The 15,442-nt window shown below is 35.0% G+C and overlaps 2 protein-coding genes across 3 annotated transcripts; both read left to right on the forward strand.

Moving 5' to 3' along the window:
- The first annotated feature begins 429 nt into the window (after positions 1-429).
- Positions 430-7,466, forward strand: LOC102628167 (ADP-ribosylation factor GTPase-activating protein AGD5). Of its 2 annotated transcripts, XM_006464620.2 has the most exons (13): positions 431-654; positions 1,554-1,612; positions 1,798-1,888; positions 2,897-2,951; positions 3,068-3,158; positions 3,279-3,513; positions 5,009-5,216; positions 5,341-5,519; positions 5,761-5,991; positions 6,082-6,147; positions 6,238-6,303; positions 6,393-6,451; positions 7,053-7,466. In XM_006464620.2, exons 1-13 carry the CDS (start codon positions 604-606, stop codon positions 7,210-7,212), a joined length of 1,551 nt encoding a protein of 516 aa, XP_006464683.1. In that variant the 5' UTR covers positions 431-603; the 3' UTR covers positions 7,213-7,466. The 2 variants fall into 2 exon arrangements, with proteins under 2 accessions (XP_006464684.1, XP_006464683.1); XM_006464621.3 differs by lacking the exon at positions 6,238-6,303 and having other exon boundaries at positions 430-654.
- Positions 7,467-13,204: 5,738 nt separating this feature from the next.
- On the forward strand, positions 13,205-14,665 carry LOC102627872 (uncharacterized). The gene is made up of 2 exons (XM_006464619.3): positions 13,205-13,930; positions 14,006-14,665. Exons 1-2 carry the CDS (start codon positions 13,396-13,398, stop codon positions 14,422-14,424), a joined length of 954 nt encoding a protein of 317 aa, XP_006464682.1. The 5' UTR covers positions 13,205-13,395; the 3' UTR covers positions 14,425-14,665.
- The last annotated feature ends 777 nt before the right edge of the window (positions 14,666-15,442 follow it).

The raw sequence follows: 15,442 nt of genomic DNA on the forward strand, positions 1-15,442 counted from the left end.
GCTAATTTGAAGCTAAATATTTTGAATTGTAGTTGGTATAATATTTGACCAACCAAATTTATTAAGCTCCTTACATGAGAGTATGAGATGTCCACAGTGAATTTTGCCCGGCCTAATTTCTTATTTTGATACCCACATGCACTCATTCTCTCCTCTAGCGTTGGCTTAATAAAAATAAAAATATTTATTAAAAGAATATAATAAAAATAAAAATATAATAAAATCTCAACAAGGTAATGGACCTGTTCCCAGTAATTGGAAAAACGATATCCTTATTTGAGGAATTATAAAATAAGAGGGAGCACGATGTTATTATTTAAATTAAAAACAAACAAAAAACAAAAAATGAAATACAGATTTTATTTTATTTTTTTAAAAGTCAATGTCAGCAAGAGAGTGCATCCTTTTTTCAGTTTTCGATCTCGCTTTTTATTTTACATTATTTTAATCACTTTCTCTTCTTTTACTCCGCTCCATTTGCTTCCACAATAATCAGAGAGAAATATCACAGAGGGAAAGAGAGGGGAGGGACCGAAAAGACCAGATTGCCCTCTCAATTCGTGCGAATTTTCATTTCTCTCTCTCGGAGACTGCGATCTCACAATGAACGAGAAGGCCAACGTCTCTAAAGAGCTAAACGCTAGACACAGGAAGGTAACCGATCATTTTCCCTTACCTCATTTACCCTCACGCTTTCATAAAATTTCAATTTCGCCCTATTAGTTTTGTAGATTCATTTCTTGTCATATCTGAATAAGGTTTGCTTTGATCTTCATCGATCCGTGTCATGATTTCGCGTTTTTCATCTAATTTCATAGAGAGAGCTCAAAATGCTTATGTTTGATTTTCAAATTGTAGCTGTAAATTATCCCTATCGATTTGTGTACATAATAAACATTTCCGTTGAGTTAGTTTATATGGTGTTTGGTTAATTTTCTTTTTTGCTATCCGTGATTCGATCTAATTTTGCAATAAAGATGTATAATTTGAGCTAATGAGTAATAGTCTGCGCTAAAACATGATCAAGAGCTGGATTAATTGATAGTTGGATAAGTATTTTGAATTAAGTAAGATTCAATGCCTTTGAAATTCTTTTAGAGCTTAAGAACTTTTACCTTAAAAGAGGTTTCTATTAGCACGATTTGATTCATGATACATCTCTGATGTGGACATTTGCATTTTGGTAAAATCTGGATCAACAACTCCCTGTAAAGGACTTTCATCCATATGAAAATCTGGGGGCAATGTTTCTTGTAGATAGTTGTATATAGTTTGATGGCTTCTGCATTGATTAATGTTCATAATTGCTGACTTATATGCACTTACTTATTTACAATGTTGGATGAGAGAGTTTCACATAGGTGTTTTCCTGTGATCTTGTCGAGAGTTTAGCATAGGTGTTTGCCTGTGATCTTTTCAATTTCTGTACATGCTAGATTTTAATGGCTTTAAGTTTTGAGTTTCATAGGCAAAGATTTTGAATTTTGTTAATCCTCCCCTGCTTTATTTTTGTTCCATCAGTCTGCTATATGAATTTTTATGTCTTTATGCAGATTCTGGAAGGGCTTCTTAAGTTGCCAGAGAATAGGGAGTGCGCTGACTGCAAAGCCAAGTATGTATTTAGAAGATTTGAGAGAGATAAGATGGATGTCATAACAGTGAACAATTTGGTGTTTAGAGTAGAAATTGACTCAATAACATATCTGCTATTGTAGTGTTATAAATCAGCCATTTGTTGTAACTTCTTTACCTTTTTCCATCCGTGTGTGTTGCTAAAGTTAGTTGGTTGTCATGCAGAGGTCCAAGATGGGCTAGTGTGAATTTGGGAATCTTTATCTGCATGCAATGTTCTGGGATCCACAGGAGTCTTGGTGTACACATATCAAAGGTGATGCAATTTTATTCTAATGTGTGCTGCTTAGTTTCCACAGCAGATTGAAGGGTTTTGGCTGTTTTAACTTCGATGGTTCCTTTTTATATAGATACTGTATACAATTAGTTAACCTCAAATACAAGACTTTTGAGATTTACTACGTAGGCCTGACAAATATAGGACTTTAAAGGTCTGAGGAAAACAGGGTCGGTACCTGAACTCTCATTAAGTGCCAAGTAGTGTTTTGCCAGTTTTTCAAAAGTGGACATGCTAACATGAATTGATGGAAAAATTAAATTATTTAAAGCAGCTTTTAAATCTACTATGTTGTATTAATGGCAAAATATTGATTTTACATTTAAAATTTCCCTATTTCATTCAAACTTGTGCCCAGCAGTAGTTTATCTGTAATTTATAAGTAGTCATAAGTAAAGAACTCATGAGAAATTGTCTTTAGCTTAATTCTCGTTATTTCTTATATTTTTGTCTGTTGATTACAATGTCCTGTTTGATGGAGCACATCTTTTTTTGAATCTTTGTATTTCTGATACTTGTGAGCTTAAATTATTATGGCTCCTGCCTGATTAACAATTGTAGGTTGAATTTAATATCCTTGCCCATGAATTTGCGTACTTTTGTGCTTCCTTCATTTTAGTTTGACAGTAGATTTAATATGATTGGCTATTGCTATAAATACTTTTCTTTCTGGTTTTCATAAATTTTGCTGCTGCCTTATCAATTTGGTTTTACCCCGTAATGCTTGATTCATCAAAATATGTTTTCCCTATCTCGATGTAGACCTTTAAGTTCCGATCTCCTTACTTAGGTGTGATTGTTATTGTTATTTTGCGATTCTTCATCATTCATATAATTTATAGTTTCTTGTCCCCAAAAAAAAAAAAGTGTGATTTTTATTTTGAATGAATGTTATTATTCTTATTCTTGTGCATTTTTTATGGTAAATGAAACACCCAGTCATTATTACAAAAAGGCATATATTTATTTTACCAGTTTTTACTTCAGGTTAGATCTGCTACCTTGGATACCTGGCTTCCGGAGCAGGTTGCATTCATTCAATGTAAGTTTGTATATTATTAGGTTATGGATTTATCTTACTATGGTTGATATTGTTTGCTTCAAGATTGAATTGAATAACAGCTACTGCATGTGACTGTGGGTTCTTTCTTTATACAGCTATGGGAAATGAGAAGGCAAATAGTTACTGGGAAGCTGAGTTGCCTCCAAACTATGACAGAGTTGGAATTGAGAATTTCATTCGTGCAAAGTATGTGTCTTGGGTTAGCTCTATGGACATTTCCTTTATGTATTAACACAGTTCTTAGTAAAGCTTTTCATTATCTATTTATCGTCACTTTCTCTCTCTTATTATTGCCTGTCTTTACAGGTACGAGGAGAAGCGATGGGTTTCTAGAGATGGACAAGCAAAATCACCTCCTAGAGGGCTGGAGGAGAAGGCTTCTATTCATTGGCAGAGACCTGGGGAAAAGAGTGGGCATGGTTACACTGATAATTCTGAAAACTTATCTGAGGAAAGGAAGCATGTTCAAGCTCCAAGTACAAAAGATAGTGTTCCTGCTGCAAGAATTGGTCTTCCACTTCCACCTAGAGGACCTGATCAGGTTTTCTGATAGTTTCAATTTCATTGTCTCTTTTTTTTCTTCCTTTTTTCTTTATAATATTCTTCTTTTAAGAATTTTTATCTTCAATGGCTTCTTGAGGCTGTGACAACAAAGGCATGTCAATGCAAACTGTGTGAGAGGCCCCCACATTATTAGTTCTTTGTTTCAATTATAATAGTAGACATTCTGTTTGTTTTTTTTTTTTAATTCTTAATTTCCTTATTTATATCGGAGTAGGACTCATTTTCCCTAATGGAGTTAGGTTTATTTAATTGTCTCAAGTAGATTAGTCTTTGGTTTTTTTCATCCATACTTTTTTATAGGATTCTTAGAATAATCAACATCAGAGTTATGGTAAGCTTCAATGGTTGTGAAAGGAGGTATACGAATTTGATATAGTTGGCCGTACATGCAACTTAGTAAGTTTGTTGCCCCCTGTTACTGCATTGAGTGCGAGTTTCGTGCAACCAGCATGCATTCTCTAAAACTAGGAACAGGAATGACTTATAGTTATGCCAGTAATGCCACAAAACAGAAAAATATACGATGCATGAAATGAGCTGAGTTAAAAGCTGTGATGGTTTTGAGAACTTATAACTATTTATTGCTCCAATACATCCAAAAAGAGAATAGCCTCAGTTGCTTTTACGCTAAGTTCTAGGAGATCCAACAAGATAAGTGCTTTGTAGCTACTGCATCAGAGCAAGCATCTTTATTTATATATGACCTATCATATCAAGTTCCTATCTTATTTTATAACTATGAAAGTGCTTCCTGAAAATGATGCATCACACTATGAGCCTAATCCAGAGACATGAATAGCATAATAGGAATACTATTTTTCCCTTGAAACAATTAAAAGAAATCTACTTCCAATAAGGCAAAGTAATTATCCTTCTACACAAATAGCCAAATAGGGAAGAAGACTAACTCGAAGAGGAAAAAGAAACACAAATCAGTTTAAGTAAGATAATAATTTGTCCTACTGAAAGAAGTAGAAATATAAAGCTTCTTATCTAAGCATAACTTATCCTACATCATATTCTTATGCTTGTTTAAGTTAGATTAGTATTTTTATTTGGTTTTGGATTATAGCTCAATTCAAATCTGAGACTGCACAAACGAAATTCAGATTATTGAGTTGTTTTCCTCTTAAACCTTTCTTCCCTTCCCTCTGAATTTTCTTTGTTTTTGTCTTTGCTTTTGGTTTTCTACCACTGAATTCGGTGTGAGAAGCAATCAAGTTGGCTATCACATCTAAGAGTGGTTGACTGAATATATATCATGTCTGAGAAACAGTGCAATTTATTAATTTATGGCTGCCTAAATATTGTTGGGGCCAATTCATATCTATATCTATCAAATTGGTTTAAGCACATATTCTGATTGCTGCCGCAATACAATCTGACTGATGCATCTTCTGTAATTTACCATTTCTTTTGTTAAGAGATAGGTCTTGAAAAGCTATATTGTTTAACATACATGTGATAAACAGGTTGTTGCCATTACAAAGCCTCAACAAACGGAATCAACAGTGGCACCAGCTGGGGCAACAAATCAGTCTTCAGATGCTAATCTTGCAGTACCTCCACCCAAAGTTGATTTTGCTTCTGACCTTTTCAACATGCTATCTGGAGACAGTCCAAATGAAAATAGCTCTGAGGCTGCTTCTGCGGATGATAATCTTTGGGCAGGTTTCCAGTGTAGGTCTCAAAACTTTTCCTCTTTTAAATGTGGTCAAGGTGCTGCTTGCTTCTTTAGGTTTTAAGAGTGATGATTGTATTTTCCAATGATTACTGTTGACTTTGACTCTTGGCAAAATTGCAGCTGCTGTAGAAACATCGACAGCAGAGAAAAAAGATTCAACCAAAGCAGTAGAAAGTAGTCCCCAGTCTGCCACAGGAATTGAGGACTTATTTAAAGATTCACCATCTCTTGCAACTCCCTCAAGTTCAGAGAAACCCCAGAAAGATTTGAAAAATGACATTATGAGCCTTTTTGAGAAGGTATACGCTGCAGCATCATTTATGTAGCTGTCAAGCATTTCATAAGAAAATGTGAATCAGCTTGATCTTTTGCTTGTTGGAGCTACTGGGTCTTTCCTTGTTTGGACTTCCATTTTGACCATTTGTCTTGTTATGGAAAAAAGAGTTATTAGTTTTCATGGAATATTTATTATTTTTTGGCTAATGGATCAGTTTGTCTGGAGATATACATTGTTTGATCTGGGGTTTGGATGTGTTGCAGTCCAATATGGTGTCGCCATTTGCTATGCATCAACAGCAACTCACTATGTTGGCACAGCAACAGTCCCTCTTGATGGCTGCTGCTGCAAAATCTGGCGGGGATCCAAAATTTTCTAGCAGCTTCCAACTACCTGTGTCTAATGGTACAAACCTTCCCTCAAACTTTGGTAACCAAATTCCTGGCATCATGATGCCAGGTGCTGGAACAGCTGATCTGCAAAAACTCATGCAGGTAGAATCCATAATAACTCCTGCATCTATCAACATTTCTTTTTGATCAACTTTCATTTGGTGATGTTGCTAAATCCTTCATCTGAAGCAGGCTATGAGCATAGCACCAGCACAGCAAGTGGGTGCTGGCCCGGCTGATCTGCAGAAACTTATGCAGGTATTACCTGTAATAACTCCTGCATCTATCAATATTTCTGTTTGATCAACTTTCTTTTGGTGATGTTGCTAAATCCTTCATCTGGATCAGGCTATGAGCATGGTACCAACACATCAAGTGGCTGCTGGACCGGCTGATATACAGAAACTTATGCAGGTAGATTCCATAATAACTCCTGCATCTACCAATATTTCTGTTCGATCAACTTTCATTTGTTGATGTTTCTAAATCTTCATCCGAATCAGGCTATGAGCATGGCACCAACACATCAAGGGGGGAACTCTGTTCCATTTCCTACATCCAGGTACTCGAATATATTACTGTTTTGAGCAGAAATGAATCGACTGTGCTTATGAATGTTGAAATTGTCTTACGTAATTTTATATGATTTTGGCATCAACGCTCCTGTCATGTTGATCTTATGTCTGAATCAATTTGCTTTAGGGCTATTCTCCAATTATATGTGAATAACTACTGGAGTTTTTATGCAAGAAATCTGAGAATCTGCAAAAATGCAGGGGTTAGTCTGGTAAAGTCACCAGATAGAAGCTAATTTTCTTCAAGTGATGGACTTTTTACACAAATGAAGGAAATTTTTAGCAAGTTAGAATTTCTTTTGGCTGTTTTGCCCCCTGTTTTTCGAAAGCCCCTCGTTGTTGTTGGTGGCTTGGTTATGGTATTAGTGAATCTAGAGATGTTTACTATACGGTCATAAGTTACATCTCTTTGCAAATGGGTTTCCTTGTTCTCCTTTTTACCAAATGCTCCTTCAATTTCCAGAACAGTTTGAGAATCCGCAACTGATGCTCGGCACTTCAAGTACCATATATTACTAATTTGAAATGAGAAGCAGATGACTAAATTCATTATGCTCGCATTCTTAATTCACTTAATTTTGCCTGCAGCTTTCCTACTATGGGGCAAGTTAATCCAGCAAATGGTGTGACGAGCACTGGAACAAATAAACAACCATCTGAATCCCCTGTTTCATCAACAACTCCTTCCCAATCAGCAAAGGATTATGATTTTTCTTCACTAACGGCAGGGATGTTCACAAAGCATTGAGTGGCCTTAGGGTTAAAAAGTGCTGCCTTTTTCAAACCATACCAATATAGTTGAATCACAGGAAATAGCACACTGGGATTAATTCTTTCTTCCCCTCCCCTCTTCTTTTTGTTTCCTCTCCTGTACTGGGAGTTGTAAACTATTGTAGAGGCACCTTTTGGTTTTTTGTTTTTTTCATATTTGGGTGGTGGCTGCATTTAAATGTAAGGGTAGATGTATTGGAGAGTAATAAAGATGAGGTTAGATTGATTGGATTGATTTTCCACTATGTGATGCCCCTTTTTTTTACTGTTCAATATTTCCTTCTGTAATCCTTTTTCCCAGTTCGTAAAATCAAGCGAGATGTACGTGTGGTTCCTTGGAAGTTTAATTTAGTTACAGACATTGTAATTTAAGCAAACTATTTGGCAACAGTTTCCAGTTCTTGCAGATTTTACCAGGAAAAAAGCCTTATACTTTTCTATTAGGTCATATTTTTCCCCCCAAGATTTAGATAGGGATGACAAACTGAAATCTTACCTGTTAAAGTCGCTGTTTCTTATTACTATTACTCGAATTTGTATAACCGTAGGCGTAAAAGTTTTTTTCCAGTCATATACATACAAAAAATTTTACTTTGAAGCCAAAATTTACCAATCTAAATCCAATATCTCAAACAAAATAGGAATAAAAATAAAAGTAGTTCTATCAAAATTTGAATGTATCATCCTTGCCTGCTGCTTGGAGAAGAAAAATGAATAGCTTGAAAATTGAAATGAAGAGGTTATTGCCAAAAAAAGTTACTTAGCAATTTGCATCCCACATTAAATTTAGCGTATCTTTTATTAACTTGGATTTTTAACCATTCACTTTCCTTGAAGTTACAAGAGGCCATTCAATTGAGCCATCTTTAAAACATTATGTAGTTATTGAATTAGTTCTTACTTTATATAAAATACGCCAATAAGGAGGAAGCGAATTGAAAATGTAACCTGAAAAAGAAGAAATATAAAATCAAAACAAAATCCTAGTTTTTAAAAGGGCTTAGCTGTTACCATCATCAAAATTTGTTATCTCATGCACAACAAGCTCTTCCACAGGTTCGTTGACAAGCCAGGTGAACAGTTAGCCAATCAAATGAGTTTTTGTTCGTTGTGATAGAGTCAATGGTAGCCGATAATTTTATACAAGTTGTTTGATCTCTTCACCAAAATCCGGCACAAAATCTTGGACTACAATTTAGGGGAAAAGGGGTATACAATTGAAGCAATTTTCGACTTACTTGAAAATTCCGAACCCCAGGGGCACCAACACTCAATGACACGTGTCGGCCATCTATCGAACCGCCGGTTTGATGAGGTGGTGCTAGTACATTATCTTCCAGTTAATGATCACTTATCTGCTGACAAAAGTCAAAAATATCGATTGGGTCACAGCATGTTGCCGATCAACTCTTTACGTGTCAAAAGCTGCCACGTCTCTTAGTTCTTGTATCTTTTGCTTGCCCTCAAAGGGTCTTGTGAAGATTATGATTTATATTTTTATCAGATGAGCTAAGAATCGCAGGATCAGTCTGGTTCCGTCTAATAAATTAACTGCGAAATTTTCATCTTGATAATCAGCTATACTATCATGTCATTTTGTTTTTTTATGGAAACTAATGGTGACACAAAATCTCCGACCATAAGATTTTTGTTGTCAATGTGATTTAATTTACTTTGAATGGACATGTCTTTTGTGATAGTTTAAAAAAAAAAATGCGTTTATTCAAAAAAAAATCATAACATATTTTTTCTCACGTTTTATTTGAGGTGCGTATGAATTTGAATGAACAAAAAGGGTGGTTATATATACAGAATGGAAGTCTATGCTTATTTGAGAGTAGAGAGAGTTAGGGTTGACAAAAATAAATATTATTTTTCTACTACCCAATCATGTTCATGTTAATCTTTTTGTCACCTATGGAGGCTGGTCTTTATGTGTGATCTTTATTACATGATAAAGATGTAAGCTCACTCATGTATGAGTTGACTCTAATACATACCACTCATTAAAACTTGTTTGTGCACTGTGTTCAAGCTACAAATTTATAATTTTTATATCTTATATATATGTGCTATTTTTCTTTCAACCTATCTCCCTTGCAGCCTAAAAATTCAAAGAGTTTGTCAACGGGTTAGCAAAACAATTTCGATTCAACTTTTATGTCAAAATCTCACCTTCTTTCCAAGTAGCTAGTACAACCGATGCTACATATTTATTTCACCTGTATTTGCCTAATATTAGCCAACCAAAACTCAGAATTATTGTGAAACGAATAAACTCGGCCACAATTTTGTATGCTGGTAGAGGAAATGTCACTTTCAAGTGTGAAAATTAAACACCGTCTCACTTGACTAGGAATAAGAAATGATGCTCATAATTGACCATATAGAAATTGTTTTATGCACATTCCGTATACAAAAAGGTGTTTGATTTCTGCCAATCAAGAGATTGCATTTCCTCCATATAATACCAAAATAATTGATTTGCTTAGGGTTTAATCTGTAATTTCAAGTTTCTACGTTATTTATGCTCGAGAGGCTTCATGTAGCCACACACATCAAAATTAAATTAAATGAAGAGATGTCTTTATTGACATTCACAAGAAAATTATTGCCCAAAAAAAAAAAATTTCTTACCCGCATCCTACATATCAAACAATATTCAGTAATTTTTATAAGCTATTATGAGGCACAGATCGAAAATTAATTAATGGTCTCTTTTGTCCACTAATCATCTACTCAATTGAAAACTGAAATAAAATTTCACAATTATAATTTGTCATGTCACTCTTTGAGGTGACATGAAAGAAGTGTTTTTAAGCCATTAACAATCAACACTACTAAAATTTGTCTCTGTATAGACAGCTAAAGTGTACGCATAAGTAAACAGATCATGGTGCTGCCCACAAGTTGTTTATTTTTTTCGATGAAGTATTGTTGTCAATTAATTGCACTGACTCGCATACACTATTGGCTCGATCGTGTTCACATTTACAATTTTATAACACTAATAATCTGACAAAATGCACGTCAATATATATACGACGTCAGAATACAAAAACCATGTATATGATAAATATGGAAGCAATCATATTTAGGCAAAAAAACAAAAATATGTCCGAAAGTTAACAAAAAATAATTGTTATAATTATTTGTATCAGTGTTTGATCATCCTTCCTTTAATTTCTTTATCGTCAATTTTACTATTAATAATATAAAATCTAACACTTGGATTGACATAATGACATTGAGAAGATGTCATGTAACTCTTCCAAATGACCTAGTTTGGTTAATGCACACTAACGTACGTAGGATTGCCCTAATGAATGAGCAGTGAAATTTTTAGTTGGAAATAGATTTTAATTGGGAAAAGAAGAAGAAGAAGAAGAAGAAGAGTACCAACCTAGCTAACACACTACAAACGTCGTAAATAATTACATATTCTTTGAGAAAAAAAAAAAGAAAATTAATAACTTACATGTAGTTTCTATTTTAATTTACGTTATATTGCCATATAAATTTTGTTAATCCTCAAAAGTGCGTGCATGGTCGGTGAAGGGTGCATCAACAATGTTGTTTGGCACATGGGAAACCCAAAAAGAACCACAAACCCGGCCGAGGATTTAGGATCCTGATATGAAAACAGCTACTGATTCTGCAACAGTCAAATATTTGTCCAGGCAACACCATTTGCACTAATGATTAAAAATTTGATTAGCACATGAAAGCGGTCATGTGCTGTTGGGTACTTAAGATTCTCTAGCAAGTTTACTCTAACTAGTTAACATTTAAATTTGCATTAAGTAAACAATAAGTATTCTTGAAACATCTCGAGATCTTAGCTTGGAACATGGTAATTTTTTTTTTTTTTTTTGGGATTTAAGGTCATTGAAAAGGCAATATAAACTAACTTTTTATCACGAGAAGGCTCTGTGTTCAATGCAACATATTGAAGTGTAGATTACGCAGGCATTCTGAAGCATATATATATATATATAGCTTGGCTCTATTGAATTTCGTGGGTTTAGTATGATTTGGAGAAAAAAAAAATAGGTACTTTCTTATGATTGATTCGCATGGTTTGAACCTCCATCTTTTCATCGAAAAACACTTTGATCTTTCTAGAACTCGTCAATGAAACGTAACGCCTCCTATAGTTAAATCATGATTAGATAGGTCATTTAATTAATCTGTACATTTTCATATGACCCATGTGTTTGTTGTAAGAGCTTTTCAGTTTTAGAAGTTGCAGGGTCAAGTACTTGAAACCAATTCGCTTGATGAAAATAGATAATATATCTTTATCTTAATGATTGTTATGAGACTTGTGGTGTGTGCATTTTTACTTCTTTTCCCTTGTGACAACAAGTTTCAAAGAATTGGAAAACATATAGAATTTAATATATGCTAACATATTGGGGCCCTAAAATAAGAAGCTAAATCGATTGGTACTCTGTTGGAATATTGGTAGCACAAACCTAACTATTCCCAACCTACAATCCTTACAAGACACAACAACCACACGAACTATGTGTTTGTTTTGTTTTTCTCATTTCTGTTCCAAAATTTACAATCCTCTCCGAGAATTTCCTTTATTAAAAACAAATAAAAAAGACTTGTTTTATCTCACAGTATTGTGAGTTGTGCTTATTTTTCTTATGTACAAATATTTATAATTTAAGGTTTATTAGGAGTCTAAATTTAGATTTTTATAATACCCTTCAAAACTCTGAATCCATATATTCATCATCGAAGAAAATTTACCAAACATAACCTAAAATTTTATGCCAGCCGTTGGGAAGGGAGATTTCTACCGGGAGACCAGAAATCTCTACCCCCATGACCTAACAGTATGAAATAAACGGTAAAAGAACAGTGGTTTTTGAGAACTCATAATTTTTTGTTATTGACATAGTGATTATAATATTATTATTTACAATAATTATTATTAAGTCAAGCTCAAGGTACACAATATTAAACATAATTTCAATCACACTTTTTTTTTAACAATTAGATTATAATTTATTAGATTAAAGTTGACATGGAATATTAAAAATTTTAAAAATTAATTAATTACTGTGGGTCTACTATGTTAATAAATTATTTAAATAATTATTTTCTTTCTTATTTCACATTTCCCTTTATTGTTTCTTTGTTTCTCTCTCTCTCTCTCGCTGCCATAAGAAGAAACATACGACTTCTAGTTCATGAAGATGCAATTTCAACTGTTATTAAGCTTGCCAGATCCGAAAAGAGCATTGTGTGGATTAATTGAATTGAGTTTATTCAAAATATATATTATGGGATTAATCATTTGAAGATTGAGAAAGATTTGTTCAAGAAAAAAAAAAGTTAGATTCACTATAAATATCAATATGAAAATAAATTTTGAACACTTATCAACCGTAAAATAACCTCAGCTAAAAGTCTTTCTATTTATATTTTCTTACATTTTAGAGTAAAGAGACAAAAGTAGAAGAACACTTTAATTAAAAAAAAAAAAGAGAGAAAAATAGGTAAGTAATTTATTATTGTAATGGACTGATCACATTAATTAGTTAATTTTTAAAATTAATATATTTTATGTCAGATTTAATCTCAAACTCCTTAAAAAGTTATAATATCATGGTTAAAAACATATATTTAAAAAATTATGTTTGATATTGTTCTCTTGATGCTACCCCATTATTATTTACAGCAAAATTGTGATAAACATCTCTATATGGACTCTCTATTCTTATCCAAGAGGCAACAGCTACGTGTCAACAATGAAACGGGCCGACTATACTGCCGAAATGGCACTGTGGGCAGAAGCCAAATCAACCCCCAAACTGCCTACGTGTCACCTCCCGATCAAACCTCCACCTACTTGGATCACCTTCTCAACGACCTCCTTCGTCCTAATCGAACGGCCCACATCCACTTCATCATAATTATAAGACCCCCCCCGGCTCTTTTCTACTGCATCCCCTATAAATAACACTCCGCACAAGCATATATATAAATATACATACAAGCCTCAATGTTTGTGAACTTCAACATCTCTCTCTTCGGCTTACCTCGCTCTCCCGAAGCTTTCATTTTGGCAGGCAACAACACGTCCCTTGAATCTTGAAGTTTCGTTCTTAATCAATTATATGTTAATTTAATCAACCACAACATGTCAATAATTTTTTTGAAAGCGGCAGCGGTGTCAACATGCGTGCTATCAGTTGGCGTAGTGCTAAAACACTCATCAGTGGCGCCATTCATATCCGAGTTTTTAGCATCAGACGTTCCTTCATTCTGGAACCTACTGTTACAATGGCTCGAGCCTCCTTTTCTTTACTTACTCATTAACGCCATCATCATCTCCATCGTTGCCTCCTCTAAGCTCCTACAAAAAGGCCACCATATTGAGGATGATCAAATTTCTGTATTCCCGCCACCAGACAAAGTCATAGCGGCCAGCACTGAAGTTTCTTTATACGACCATATTCGTCCTGTACAAGATTTGAGTGATGATAACAAGACGGTGATGATGAAGGACGGTGGTGATGGGGTTGCTGAGGTGGTCGGTGACGTCAAGACGACCCCGCCGCCTAAGAGGAGTGATTCTATGGAGTTTTCGGACTCGTCTGAAAAGGAGAGTAGAGACAAGCCCCCGGTTTCGACAAGATTCGGTCACCGGAAAGCTGTCAAAGCAAATCCTGAAGGTACTTATTTATTTATTTATTTTGGGGTTCGGTAAAGCCGCGAAAAATATTTATTTAATTTTTTTTTTTTTTCAGGGGGAAGGGCGTTGAGGGTGGCGAAATCGAAGCGGAACGACACGCTGGAGAGCACGTGGAAGACGATAACGGAGGGACGGGCAATGCCGTTAACGAGGCATCTGAAGAAGTCCGACACGTGGGACTCGCACGTGCGTCAGAACAGTACTGCCCCTGCGCCTAAAGTGAAGAAAGCTGAGACATTTCACGAACGTACTACTACCACTGCTACTACAGCGTCAACTACCAGCGGCGGCAGCGGCGAAGAGAGTGCGAATGGCAACTCGGCGGGAAGACTCAGGAGGGAACCGTCGCTGAGTCAGGACGAGTTGAACCGCCGAGTTGAGGCGTTTATTAAGAAGTTCAATGAAGAAATGAGGCTGCAGAGACAGAGGTCGTTGGAACAGTATAACCAGATGATTAATCGAGGAGCTAATTAGATATTAGTTGTTATGATAATGTTATTATTAGCATAATCAAGATTTTCAGCCTTTTATGACGTTCACTCGTGTCTTACAACTCTCTCTCTCTCTCTCTCTTTCTCTTTTTAAACTCTGGAATGGGTTTTAAGGATCAGTCCAAGTGTTGTACATAAGTTTACTGTTAGGATCCGATTATATTAGAACCGTTTTCATAATTATTTTAAAATTATAATATATTTTTTATTATTTTATTACTTTATATTTTTTTAATTATTTTATCATCTGTATAGTTATGATGCCTACTCTACTTTAGACTATCTCCAAAGTAACTACAATCTTACAGCTATAATATAGAGAAATGAAAGGAGTGTACCGTTTGGAACGGTGCATTCGACCGAAGGAGCTTGGGAACCGTGAGATTTGAGGATAAGCCTTCGAATAGCTGTTTTTATGTCGTATAGACTTGGTTTCTGGCAATTTGTTGCACTCAGATTTGGCTGTCCAAATCCGTCAAAAGTGTTTGTCAATATTATCCGAGAGAACCCATTTAGATATATACTTGGAAAAGACCATAATAAGCAAAGAAACAAAAACTTTCAATGCAATGTGGATGGAACCTCAGACTTTTACCTCCCTGTCTGGGGCTCTAGAAGTATCTCAAGTGATCCCATTTTCTCGCAAAACCACCAGATTTTATAGTGATGAGGCTGCTTTCCACTTTATGGGTGTGGTGGTGGACGCACTGTCTCTGCACACTGATGTCATTTGCCTCTTAAAAGGGGGAAGTGGAGTCTAATGATCTTATCTATTCTTCACGTCAAAGTGATGAAAGCAATGCCAGAATCGGTTAAAAGGGATCCGGATTTCGATTTTGTATCATTCAAATAATCGGTCTAGATGGATCTTTAGTTTACATCATATCAGAAAATTGTAACTTTTTTTCTTTTTTTCTCCCTTTCAAGGGGAAAAGAAGGTGGTTGGTAGTGGAGGTGGATGGATAAAAAGCTTGAAACCAACAAGACACCAAAATCAAAAG

This window comes from Citrus sinensis, chromosome 9, assembly GCF_022201045.2.
Source record: "Citrus sinensis cultivar Valencia sweet orange chromosome 9, DVS_A1.0, whole genome shotgun sequence".
In the NCBI taxonomy this organism is placed as follows: Eukaryota; Viridiplantae; Streptophyta; class Magnoliopsida; order Sapindales; family Rutaceae; genus Citrus; species Citrus sinensis.